This window comes from Micromys minutus, assembly GCF_963924665.1.
Source record: "Micromys minutus genome assembly, chromosome: 10".
Classification (NCBI taxonomy): Eukaryota; Metazoa; Chordata; class Mammalia; order Rodentia; family Muridae; genus Micromys; species Micromys minutus.
Window position 1 is genome coordinate 56,154,648 of NC_137979.1, and position 14,147 is coordinate 56,168,794.

A 14,147-nucleotide genomic window follows, 5' to 3' on the forward strand; every position below is an offset into this window, starting at 1 on the left:
ATTTCATGATATATATTATATATAGGATGCTTCCATAATATATAAACACACATATATATTTTAACTAATATATATTTATATATATTCATATATTTTATACATTCATATATACACATATATAAAGTAATAACACACGTACAAAATAAAAGGTCAAGTGTCTAGGCTCTCCTTATATCTTTATTTACTCTTTCATCTGCTGTGTTCTGTGATTTCTTGTATGTACTTTGTGGTTTTGGCAGGTCTGCAGATTTTCCCTTCTTACTTCTGTGAAACCTCAGGGAAGGGACTGACAAAGAGCCTTGTGTTAAAATGTGAACCAAGAATGCGTCTCATCTGTGTGCAGTTGACACATACCTGAGGGATGAGGGAGCCGCCCTGAAAACGTGATTTTCCAGTTGTCTTCCGGGGCACTAATTTGGAGCCCCAAAACCATAGTGGGTGCTGCGAGCCGTGAGGATGTTAATCGATGAAAGGGTGTGCTTGTTTGTTAGCTTGCTTTTAGGAATGGGGAAACTTCTCCGGGAGAGATAGGCAGTCTTCCTGCTTAGAAATGCACCAAGGAGGTGAAAGGGTCGCTGAGGTCACTGAACGAAACCCCTTTTGTTTTGTCTGTTTGTTTTATTCTGAATGTCCATCACCACCAGATGTGGTGGTGATACAGTGACCCTTGGTGTTTAGTCTGTTCTGGAACAATTGACTCCACTAACTGGAATCCAGACGGTCCAGGTAGATAGAACCAACTGCAGATAAGGCAGCCATTGTATTCATTAAGAGACCAGTGCCCCTTGGGACTCTGAGCACACAGGACACACAGGACACACAGGACACAAACATCCCTAAGACCCAGCAACTTGCGATCACCTGACCACAGCCCCAGGTTTCAACTATTCACCTACTTTACTGCTAGAGTAATTTATGTGGGACAGACCCCCAGGCTTAGTGTCACCATCAGAACGCCCTCTGGGAGAGGGTGCGGAGTCCATTAGGGATGCCACAGGGCCACTCGAGAGGGCCACTGTCCTCATAATCTTATCTGTGAAGCTGATAAAGTATGCCTCTTAAATACCAGAGCATCATTTACTGAGCCAATTACCTGGTTGACTGACTGAATGTTTTCCATTCTTGCATGTGGGTGGGGTGCAGAGGGAGGAAGGGATGGAACACACTAAGTCCCGGAAGGTTAAAATGTCTCAAACATAGTCCATGGCAGTAGATGGCTTATTCCTTTTCTTATTGAGTCTAGAGTATCTTGGCAGACCTAGGTCATGGCCCTCACAGCTCCTGGCAAACATCTTCATGACCTGCATGTTGTATCTGGAGAAGACATGGAAAACCCGCACTGTGGCCCTTCTCCACAACACTTTTCTGCGGGTCTTGGAATTTGTGTTTAGCACAGACACAAGTCAGCCACATTCCTCCCACAAGTAGACACAGGAGGAAGAACAATTTCGGGTAAAATGCTAAATCCCAGTGTGCTATATGGGAAAGGCGACTGTCTGTATGTGACGGAGTCTTTGAAATAGTAGAACTAACCCCTCGAGGAGTTGTTGTGATTATTAAATAGGTCATGGGGGCTACTGAAGGCACCATGTGACATATAAGAAATTCCTAAAAAATTGAAGATTTTAGTCGTGTTTTCTCATGAACAACCACTTGTTCCTAACTCAGGACCAACCCCGGAACAGCTGTATCACTTGCTTGGTAATTTAGCTTCTGTTTATCCAGTGGCAGGACAAATGCTGCTTAAGCTGCCTTCCACCTGCTTCAGTGGATGTTGCCGTTCCCATTTTAAGGATGAAGCCCTCAAGTTCTCAGAACTAGCTTGTCCTTTTTTACTGGCCCCTCCCAATCCCGCCCGTTAAAAACAGAGTCTTGTTAGATTGTATTCCAATGTACCGCATGTAACAACTTTGTTCAAGATTTAAAAATCTCCCCCCCACACATAAATCTAGTGTACCTCCTTCAAATCTCCATCCTGCTCTCTAATAATAAGAATGTCTAGTTTCCCATTAGGAACATCAGTGATAGTCAGTAATTAAAAACTGTGCAGTGTAGTGTTAGGGGGTAACTCACTGGCTAAGAGCACTGGCTGCTCTTCTAGAGGACCTGGGTTCAGTTCTCAGACCTCACACAGTGGCTCACAAATGCCTGGAACTAGTTTTAGGGCTCTGATGCCCTCTTCTGACCGGTCTCTGCAGGAACTAGGCATTCAGACAAAACTCTCATACGCCTAAGATAAAAAAACAAAACAAAACAAAATAAAAAACCCAGTTTAATGAAAAAAACTCACGCTGTAAAGGAAATCATATAAGACTATATTATATCCAGGAAAAATTACAAACCATCTGCATATATACATATATATATGTGTGTGTGCATATTTATGTTTAAAACATACATATACTTTTGTATGTGCATATATATTTAAAAATTGAAAATAAGATTTGTATGTTTTGTTATTTTGTGTCCATGTATGTCTATGCCTTGTGAATGCAGTGACCTTAAAGGCTAGAAGTGGGCATATTTTAACCCTTGGAACTGGAGTTATAGATGGTTCTGCGTCACCACGTGGCTGCTGGAAACCAAACATTAAGTAGTCTTTATGAATGAGCTAACTCTCCACCCCCTATATTTTTGACTAGACATTGTAATAATATTGGGAATAATCTTCAGATAACAGTATGTAGGGGATACTATGGAGCATATATGAACCGATCTATACCTTTTGCTTGGCCCTGTGATCATATAGCGAGTAGACCCCTGTTCTTACAGTGTGTTTTCTGTGTGTGTTCAGTCTTGGAGATGAACTGGGTTTACATGTCTGAAGCCGACTACCCAAATCAGTTTCTAGACTTATTGCCCGAGACTAGAGAACTCGACTTCTTCTGACACTGAGTTATGACATTGCCTGACGTGATATTTGTTAATTACTGAAATCATGATTTATTCAGGAGGACAGACTAGGCGCCTCTGTTTTCCTATAGGACTGAGGAATGTTCCCATCAAGGGCTACGTGAGGATCTGAAATACTATTGAAATATTAGTTTGCTAGTACAAACTGAACCGTGTTGAAAATAGGTAATTTGCTTTTATACATTATCTTTCTCTTTCCAGGGGATCTCATATTTCAGTTCTGTGGCTTTCCAGGAGCCATTCCTCAGTCTTTGCTGTGAAATTGGACATCACAGACCCCTAAGTAAATATGTTACCATTACGTGACGCATGAAACCAAGGAATATGTAGCGGAATGAAAGGCAAGCTGTTGTGGTCTGTTCCAGGATGTATTCTGAAAGCCAGACTCGGGCCTCTCTCACATCTCAGATCACAGTAGGGTGAAGGATTAGTCTGCGCTTGCTTGTTTTAGCTGCAGAGTTTTAGCTACAGGACAAAAATACTGCCATATTTTCTGCCTACTGTTTCTTTACTGTCATGGTTAGCCCGAGGTAGCCCGAGGTATTACAGAGTGGATCCAAGACCCAGAGAAAGGGCTAGATGTCATCTTATGATTTTTTTCTACCCATTTAGCATTGAATTAGATAGAGAGACCTAGAAGGAGGCCAGCTTCCCCCACATTGCACGGAGTAAGTGTGCTGGGCACTGAGGTACTGACCTAGTCAGGAGGAAGGGGAAAGCCTGCTTCTGCCTTCTGGAAGTGGAGAGGACGCAAGAGAGCACAATTTCATTGTTATTTACATTTTGATACATTTTGATACATTTCCGATATACTCAAAAGTAACATAATCTAATGAGCTGTCCTCACCAAACTTCAACAGTTACCAGTTTATGACTAATCCTTTTCCTCTTTAATCTCTAGCTTTCTCTTCTCTCCATGTTATTTTGAAGCAAATTCTCGAAGCACACCATTATAAAGAGTTCAGTGTTTATATCTAAAACCAAAAAGAACCCTTTTAAAACACTTTCAAAACTCCGTGGTGTACATTTTGAAAAGAGAGCCAACCGCATCCCTAAATTTCTTCACAATCTGTTTCTGTCTTTCTTTCAGTCGCTGTTTTTCACACACTTCCTTTTGCTAATGGCACCCGAATGGACTAGCCGGTCAATAAATATGTAGCCTGGCGATGGGGAGTCCTCAGAGGCCCCTGCCAGCCTCCTCCCTTCACACTGGGTCTAGACCACGGGTAGAGAGAGCCTTGCTGGGATCTACTTTTGGGCTGTTTTGAGAGCACGTGGTCAGCACCGAATTGCCAATAGGACAGTTTCTTAAAAAAAATGCACCAAGTCTAAAAACAGGTGCCCTAGGGTACGGAACTGTAAGAGAAGCATTTTGGGGCTCACAATCCGACGTCCTCTGTTACCCGACCAGTCCGCCACGGCCCTTTCCCTCGCCAAGCGTTCTTGCCTGGCTGCCTTCCTTTCCCTCCGTTTCCTTGTTTCCTTGTCTGCTTTGTTCATCTTCTCGACTTTCAGATCTTATTTCCACGTAGCACATTCTGGAGCGTCGCGTGCCCACCGTCTGTCCACGGTTCTAATGGTGTCTTTTCATTTAGTACCTCTAAGTTGAAACTCATGGTACTGATTACGTTGCTTGTTTACGGGACATAATATAGGGATGTGGGATGCTGATGCTGATGCTGCTAATGGTGGTGGTGATGATGGTGGTGGTGATGATGATGATGGTGGTGATGATGATGGTGGTGATGATGATGGTGGTGATGATGGTGGTGGTGGTGGTGGTGTTTCTGAATAATGACAGAGAATTTATTTAGGACTGCCCAGGCTTTATAGTTTAGGCTTGCTCCCAACTAACTCATATACCTTTAATAACTAACACTTAATCCTCATTTGACACATACATGGCCAGTTACCTCTCCTTCCCAGCATATCCGACTTGCTCCAGTTCTGGCTGGCGAATCTCTCCATGCCTGGTCTCTCCCGGAGTTCCTATCTCTGCCCTGACAGACGTCCCGCCTTTCCTCTCCGGTCCGCTCTAGGCCATCAGCTCTTTATTAAAACTATCAGAAGGTGACGGAGGAGGTTTGCAAAAGGCAGTGCCAGCACTGAGCAATCAGAATAGCAGCACCAAAGTTGGTGACTGTACTTAGCACTGGTACAGAAATCACAAAGACAACCTTTGTACAGCACACAAGATTATCCCAGCTGTGATGGGGGGTGAAGATACTGATCAGTCAGGGTTCTCTAGAGGAGGAGAACCCACAGAATGAATGCACCTCACGGGGTTTCTATTAGATTGGCTTAGCCGACATCGGCTGAGTAAGTAGTCCAGCTGACTTCAGGTTGGAGAGGAGAGTCAGGTAGCTGCCCCATCCATTGGGGCGAGTGGCTCAGCCGTTCCTGGGTTGAAGTGGACACCTGGAGGCCTTCATTTCACATGAGAAGCTCGGTTCTGATGTCAGCTAAGGAGAGCAGAAACAGCAATGGCATAGCAGAGTGGATCTGCTCACCAGCCAGAGGGAAAGTGAGGAGGCAAAAGGAACCCCACTTGCCCCTCCAAATTTCTTCGTACTTGCCCACTGTGGGGGTGGGGGAAGGGAGGGGAAGGAGGGAGGGAAAGGGAAGGGTTCCTCTGGTTTGTTAATCCTTTCTTCCAGGAAATGCCCTCACAGACCCACCCCCGAGATGCCTCTTTTATTTGATTACAGATCCAGTCAAGAGGACAGTCTACGTTTGCCATCAACTCTCAGGGAGCCTCACATCAGTTATTAAGGGCTACCCACAGTGCCACCTTCTCTGTGAGATATTTTCTTCTCCGAGTCAACTTCCCAACTCCTGTCTTCAGACTGCAATATTGGGGCTGGAGAGATGGCTCAGTGGTTAAGAGCACTGGTTGCTCTTCCAGAGGTCCTGAGTTCAGTTCCCAGCAACCACACAATGGGTCATAACCATCTATAGTGAGATATGGCGCCCTCTTGTGGCTTGCAGGTGCACATGCAGGCAAAACACAACATTGGTACCGCCCACCCCATAAGTTCCCTGATGTCTTCATAGTTGCAATTTCATATCTGCTGACTTCTTTGAAGCAGAATTTGTGTAGTAATGGATTTTACACCTTTGCAGTGTCTACTTTAGGGACTTATTGCCAGTTTTGGCTCATCGACTCAGCACAGTGAGGAACTTAACTTTGAATGTAATTATTTAAGAAATATGTATGCAATTAATTTTTATTGTAATTAGTGTGCCCGTGGGTAGGTAAAGGCATATGAGGGCAGTGCCTGTGGAGCCCAGAAGAGGGTGTTATATGTCATATATATATATATATATATATATACGTATAATACATATATATTATATTATATATTATATAGGCAGTTGTGAGCTGGCTGATGTGGGTGCTGGGAACTGAACTCTCTAAGGCTTCTTTTTTCTCTTCCTTCCTTCCTTCCTTCCTTCTTTCCTTTCTTCCTTCCTTCCTTCCTTCCTTCCTTCCTTTCTTCCTTCCTTCCTTCCTTCCTCTTCCCAGACAAGATTTCTCTGTATAGCCCTGGCTTTTTCAACTCACAATGTACACCAGCCTAGCCTTGAACTCAGAGTTTCTCCTGCCTCTGCCTCCTTGGTGCTAGCATTAAAGGCTCGCACTACCACTGGCTATGAACTTTGGTCTTCTAGAAGAGCAGTGTGTGTGCTTACCGACAGGAACCATCTCTCCAGCCTCCTGGAATTTAGTTCTTACAAGGCAGTTACAACTCGAATGGTAGTAGGGGAAGTGTCAGGTGCCCAGGAGGACAGGGATTCCATTATTATCAGGTGGGAAACTTTATCTAGGCATGCTCTGTGCTGGGCAAGTGGTTCTTGACCCTGGCTGGACTCTCTAAGTTACCGAAGAGCTTAAAGTGTGTGTGTGGGGGGTGGGGTGGGGAGGGGGGGTGGGGAGGGGGGGAGAAATCCTGAGTCTGTAGAGCTGGACTTATTCCCATAGTTGGTGGGCCCACCTACTTTGTGGTTCAAGATGTGTGAGCTGTTGAGAAGTGTATCTTTTAGCGCAGGTCACACAGGACAGGAGCTCCGAGGATGTCATCGGAAGTCGCAAGGCGCCTATGACGACGCATTCTGTGAACTTCATATTTTAAAATAATACATACTTCAAAAAAGTACAAATGTGGAAGGGAGGGAGGGAAATATGAAAAGAACACAAATGAAGTGGAATAATTTTTAGATGGTGAGGATTGGGGCTGTGTGAGGCGGGGACTGGAAGGAGAGGAGGGCCATTGTCAGGATGTAAAGTGGATAAACAAATTCATGGAGAACAGAAAAGACTATAACATGATCCAGGGTCTCCTGGGATGTGAACTCCTGGGCCTTCTTTTAAGGGACTGTCTGGATTCTGTTATATGGCTGTGGGAAGAACCATTCTAATTGTGGATAGGACTGTCGCCTGAGCAGGAGAACCAGTGTTGCATAAAACAGAGCCATCGAGCTCTCTTCAAACTGCTACAATGTGGCCAGCGGCTCAAGCTCCAGTGGTCCAGCCTTCCCCTTCACTGCGCACTGTACTTCGAACTGAGCGGAAGAAGACCTTTCTCTTAATTTGCTTGTGTCGGCCATGCTAGCACAGCAACAGGAGAATAAACCAAGACACCAGTTCTGCACCTCATCTGCAGTGTGATCTTCAAGAACATTCCTCGCACGGTGAACAAACTGGAGCTGATAGACAGGCACACCAGGCCACCCACAGACTCAACCGACACACTGTACCTAAAGAACTCCAACCCTGCCTGTGGACTGGGTGCTCAAAAGACTCATTCCTTCCCCCTCCTCTGCCTCACCCTTATCATTTTCATCTTCTTTCACTCCTTCCTCCCTTCTTCCCTCCTTCCCTTCTCCCTTTTTCTTATTCTCTGATTTCTTCCTTCTTTCCTCCATCCCTTTCTTTCTCCCTCCCTCCCTTCCCCTCCCCTCTCCTTCCCTCTTATCCCCTTCCTTTCTCTCCCTTCCTCTCCCCTCCTCTTCCCCTCCTCCCTCCCTTCTCCTTCCCTCCCCTCCCTTCCCCCTCCTCCCTCCCTTTCCCTCTTCTCTCCCTCTTCCTTCCCCCTCCTCCCTCCCTTCCCCTCCTCTCTCCCTCTTTCTTTCCCCTCCTCCCTCCCTTCCTTCCCCTCCCCTCCTTTCTTTCCTTCCCTTCCTCTCTTGTCTCCCTCCCTTCTTTTCTTCCCTTTCTCCTCCCCTCTCCTCTCTCCCTTTTCCTTCCCCCTCCTCCCTTCCCTCCTCCTTTCTCCCTCCTCTTCCTTCTGCCTTTTTAACCGGATTCTAAGTTTTCAGAAGGGCTTTCCAATATTTCTTTTCTAAACTTGGCGTAACCCTCCCCCCCCCCCCAAATTTTTTTCCACTCTGTGCGGGTTCTTAGTGATGTGCAGTAATAGCATGTAGTTTGTGGAGTTGTGTTGGGAGAGGCTCCTTGTCTTCTTCCTGGTGGCTTTTGTAAAATCAGCTTTATCTCTGCACCTCCTGCCTCCCCTGGGCTTCATTAGCTGCTTTGCACACGATCCTTGTAGTTTAATGGCATCTAATGACACTTTTCTGTGATCACAAGGCCAGATGCAAGTTGTAGGGAGAGGACGGCCAAGGCTTCCATGTCCCCAGGAACTTGGCTCGAAGCCCCATTCACACCAGGAAACACACTAGAAAAAATAAACTTGGCATCAGGTGATCTGCAGTTCTTCCTCTTTCGAAGCCATGACAGGAGTCGCAGACCCTCCCAGAATCACGCTGGCCAACCTTCAGTGGAGCCGACAAATTCTGAGACACCTGCTTATCTCAGGGTGGCACCTTCTGCCAGCCTTGTGGGACTGTGTGCTGTTTGGGTTGGCACCAGAGCCCAGCTCTCTATTTTATGTAATAAGACACACCAGGGAAGGCCTTTGTGCTGCTCTCTGGGAATGGGCACTGGGCGAGACCTCATTGTGACCCAACATTTTATGTGCACTCAAAGCTAGGACATTTCTATGTGGCCTAGTAATTTCTTTTTTCTTTCTAAAAATTTCCTTCTTGGCCCAGAACTATTTTGTTTCTGGTCTGAAATTCTCATGGCCTGGCTTTGGTTTAAAGATGAATATAGTTGAGTCTCGGGGTGTGCAGTTTTCAAAGAAACTGTTTTTCTCCCCTATACAAAACAGGCATACACATGTACATACACACAGACACACATTTGTGTGTGCGTGCTGATGAAACACACTGTGTGTGTGTTTGTGTGTGTGTATGTGTCTGTGTGTGTATGTGTCTGTGTGTGTGTTTGTGTGTGTGTGTGTGTGTCTGTGTGTGTATGTGTCTGTGTGTGTATGTGTCTGTGTGTGTCTCTGTGTGTGTGTGTGTCTGTGTGTGTTTGTGTCTGTGTGTGTGTGTGTGTGTGTGTCTGTCTGTCTGTGTCTGTGTGTTCACTCAGGCTGGTCCCCTTTTCCAGTCTGTACCAAGGATAGGGCATACAAAATACAGACAAGGTCCCTGTTTTCCCTTCTCATCTAAGGTGAAGCCTCTTTTTTGACTTTATACAATTTTCTGGTTTGGATTATCAAAGTAAAGGTCTAACATTCGTGGCCACTTAACTTTGTTATTCATCTCTCTCCTTCCCATTCCCCCCAACCCCACCCCAGCACAGTGTTAAATGTGAGGTGTTGGCAGCCTTCTTGAGGGAACAGATTGTCCCCTGAAATAAACACAGCTGGAAGCCGACCACCAATTGTTTCTCTTTCAGTTAGGAAATGAAAGAGCCATTTATCAAAGGCACTGGGCTCCCAGGGTTACTTCAGGAGTTATAACTGTGGGGCTGGTTAATGATCAATGCTACCCCTGGGTGTCTGAATGGGCACGCTAACCTTCTGCCTCCCTGAGTGGCTCCCACTGCTCCAGAACAATGAACTCCGTGGAGCTTCGCTACTGCACAAGAGCAGGGGGCGGAGCCTGCTCTGTTCTTTGCCTCTGGCTGAAGCGTGCCTTGCCGAGTTTTGGAGCTTAGTAAAGAATGCTTTCTGCTGGGGTTCCTTGCCCATCCCAAGTCTGCAACTTTGCAGACCTCCTGGGAGCCAGTGAAGTTTCTGGAGATGGTCGAGTAAGTTCTAGAAGGTGGTTGAGATGTGTGTGGTTTTTCAGGTTACTTAATTTACCTCTTGAAGAAAAGAGGACACTTTTCTAAGGGATGTTTAGTGGGTTCTGCGTCTCCTGAGGTTTATTCTTCTTGCTGTCAGGAGTTGAACGGTTAGAAGTTTTATACTTGTGAAAACTTTGAACACTGTGAAAATCTCTTACGTTGTAGAGCTTGAGGTGTCAGAGGGGCCTAGAGGCTGAGTGGTGTTCGGTGCTTGGGAAATTAGGGGAGAACTGAGGGCAGGCTGGATTATTGCTTTGGTCATCTATTCCACTGGTTTCTGTTCCCAAAGATCTCTCCCCACCCACTTCTCCTCCTCCGTTTCTTACTTGCTTCCTCCCGGTCTTTCTGTCTGTAGAAAGATCTTTTACTAATTTACTGGGTTACGTTGTCATAACTAGTTGCTGGCTTAAGAATCGCCCCTGACGTGCTAAGCTTTTTAAAGTGTGGCCTTAAATTTGAACAGTGATCTTTCTTCACCCGTGACATGTAGGACCCAAGTTAGCAGTGAGGATGAGTAACTTCTGCCTAAGGTTTCCTTGAATGAACACTGGGAGCCCATAGTCCCAGCAGGATAAACATATGAAACTTTTGTTTTATTCAGGAGGACCCTGAGATGGTCCTTGCTGTCCTTTTCTGATTACCTCTTTGCTTGCGTTGCTAGTCATTGGTCACGATTTGAAGTAGGGCATCTGGGGCCTCCCTGAAGTGACTCCATCTCTACCTCCTTGTCTTGCAGCTGAAACTCATGGATGGGGCTCCTCAGAGTTGACCTACAGCACCCAGCAGTACAGCGAGTCCTCAGTTGTATGGGGCTGATTAACTTCACAAATATGTGCTAAGTGGCCTCTGAGGTTCAGGAGGAGGGAGTAGCGGTGCACACTGATTGATTCTTCTAGAACACTCGAAACAGATGAAGAGATAGTTGAGAGAAACTGTTTACTAAAGATGTTCCCCATAGGCTTTCTCTGTGCTGATTATTGACCACCACACACACACACACACACACACACACACACACACACACACACACACACATACACACACACACACACATACACACACACACACACATACACACACGGCCTTTATACTGTTTGCCAAATTGATCTAGATACTGAATTTTTAAAGACTAGATAGTAAAAGCTCAATTAGGGCTCTAGTAACATAACCTGTCTTAGTCATGGGTATCTTACTGTTTTTTTGAAATCAGACACATAGCTTGTTTCTCTACACGATCATATGGAAGAGTTTTTTGGCTCTCTCAGTATTTTTCATATGCCCAGTTTGGATTGATTCTTACCTGTTGTTTAGAGTACTAAATATCGATGTTATTCTGGATTTTACAGCCGAGGAGACGGGAGTTAAGAGCCAGTTAAGAACGCAATCTGCTCTTTTAGAGGACTGTGTCTCATTCTGAACACTCACGAGATGGCTCCCAAAAGTCTAGACCTCCAGTTCCAGAAGAAATACAATGCTTTCTGGCCTCTTCAGATATGGCGTGCATACAGTACACAGACAGACATGCCGGCAAAACACACCCATACACTGAGCCACCCCGTGGGTGTTCAGAATAGAACACGGGTCCCCTAGAAGAGCAGAGAGCGCTCTTAATCACGGACTGACTTTTAATTAAACATTAAAAAGAAGATGCAAACGAATTCATTTTCATGCAGAAACCATGCATTTCTTAAGCTCTGGTGTATGCCTTAGGGTCGGTCTGCTGGGATCTCATCTGGGGCTGTGTCAGCACGGATGTGCCCACTTGGAGTACAGAGGAGAGAGGAGAAAAGGATCAAGACTGTAAGCATCATAACTGTCTTTGCTTCGACTTCCGCCAAGCACAAATACCTGTGACCTACACCTAGAAAGAAACTCCCAGGTCCTTAATGCGACTGACTTTTCCCAGTCTGGTTCCTGAGCTGACATTTCCTAGTCTGGTTTTTTTTTTGACTCATCGGCAAAGATGCCTGAGCCAAAGGCTCCTGCAGCCTCAGCCCAAGGACGAGCAACAGCAGCCTGAGTTCCCATCTGGACCCCAAAGAAGGTCCTCCAGGCACGATCCCGGCTGTTCCAGCTGTTCCCCTAATCCTTTTTAGAGCAGAGTAAATGCATCATTTGCACACTCCCGGTAGTCAGACTCTTTCTTGTCAGTTTTTCTGTCTCTCAGTGGTGGCTGAGGAATGAGTACAAATAGGACAGTGGAGGAATGGCTTTTTTGGTTCGTTTTCTTGAGACAGGGCTTCTCTGTGTAGCCCTGACCGTCCTGAAACTCACTCTGTAGACCATGCTGGCCTCGAACTCAGAGACCCACCCGCCTCTGTCCGAGTGCTGGGATCGAAGGCATGTGCCACCGAGACCCAGCTAAGGAAGTGTTTTGTATTCATATCGGCCATCACGCCTGACACCTTCTCTCTGATTAACTGTAGGATATAGAGATTGGGGTGACTACATTTTACTGCAGTTAAGTTAAAAGGAAAACAAACGAACAACCAAAATGTCCTACCTTAGACCCTGTGCAATCTGCCGTCCTGGTTGTTGTATAAAAGATCAACCGAAGAAGTTAATGTGACAGTATCTCAGTATCTCTGGGTACAAAGGCTCCATCTCTTTAGCAAAAGAGCTGACATTTCTTCAGTGCTGGGGACTTAAGTCCTGGGCTTGCTGGCATACTTCCATCATATGCTCACCTGGGTCTACGGCATTGCCATTTCTGGCCCCAGAGTACACTTGAGAAGAAGCTATGTGATGCCCTGGTCCCCTGACTGGCTGCTCCCTTAACAGGTTGTGTTCAGGAGTGGAGAGCCTCGGACGAGGACGTCTCCCTTTGCTTGGGAGTCTCTTCCCTTGCTCTCTTGTGGTAAGGAATACTTTAACGGTTTTTCCTCATGTCCTTCCCCTAGGCAAGAAGCGAAACCCTGGCCTTAAGATTCCAAAAGAAGCCTTTGAACAACCTCAGACCAGTTCCACGTAAGTTGACCAGTTGGTGGTTCCGTTCCAAATACTGTATTTCATCGAGCTTGCTGTGGGGGCTCATTTGTGGACTAGTGAGTAAGGTCCTCAGTTTGCACATGGTTGTTAGAAACAAACAAACACCAAACCAGTGTTTTGAGAGGAAGACCCTTTGCTTACTTTTCTGGCCTCTGAAACAGCCTGTCTTACGTTGATCCACAGCTTTGAAGTCAGTGTCTCAAATTACTGGCTGTGTGAGAGCTATATACCATTCGGCAGTTGAGATCACACCCACCTCCACCCACCACACACAAGGTGGACACCAATAAACAGACAAATAAATCCTCATGTTCACATGGGGGGCAATACTCTTAAAATTGAGTTGAAATTGCAGGGTGGTATTTGGTGGTATTCATGGCATTTTGACACCCAACCCTGTCTATAGATACGGAATGCAAGATAAACTAAAGGAATGCCTCTTGATCAGCTGAAGCTTTGGCCCAAAGCCCTGAGTGAGGGCAGATCTGATCCTCTGGTGTGTCTGTGAGGTTGGCTGGGTATCTCCTGTGCAGCTGGAGGTCTTTTACAGTCAATGCCCCTGCCTCCGTGGCGCAAGGCACAGGGAATCCAAGACCATAAACCACAAAGAGCGGGAGTGGCAGAGCGCGCACAGAGAGCCAAACCCTGAGTCTGGATGACCTCACTTCACTAAGCTTCCTTGTAAAGGCAATTTGACCTTAGCTGTGTCACAGCGGATCAGAAAGAGCGCCCCCTAGCGCTGGGATGTGCTCATGATAATGACCAAGAGGTTGCCCAGGATAGAGGCCCTCGCTCACTCGCTCGCATGCCTCGCAGCGACAGAAAGAGACGTTCTAGGGTAGTCGAGACTGAATTCTGTTGGAATATACCTCTCGTGAAGATGTGTAGGAGAAAGTTCTTCCCCTACCTACATAAATATCTGGTTCAGCTACATAGTTTGCGTTTCTCTCTAACTAAGTGTGGAAAAAAAGATGCGATTGTGTTTCTTTTGCATTTCTCTCTGGCTTGTAGAAAGCATGCAGTGAAATAGGACACTTCCTTGCTCTATCTGTAAAGGACTTCATGGGATTGCACTTTGACATGGTTATCGTTAGAGGGCGTTGCA

At 45.9% G+C, this 14,147-nt stretch overlaps 1 protein-coding gene across 2 annotated transcripts in view; it reads left to right on the forward strand.

The window, feature by feature from the left end:
- Window positions 1-14,147, forward strand: part of MAP2K6 (mitogen-activated protein kinase kinase 6) — a 113,807-nt gene that overhangs the window by 64,040 nt on the left and 35,620 nt on the right. For both annotated transcript variants that reach the window (XM_080923780.1, XM_080923781.1), the window contains one exon: window positions 12,955-13,021. In XM_080923780.1, coding sequence (XP_080779906.1) covers window positions 12,955-13,021 — 67 coding nt within the window. The remainder of the gene's footprint in view (window positions 1-12,954; window positions 13,022-14,147) is intronic.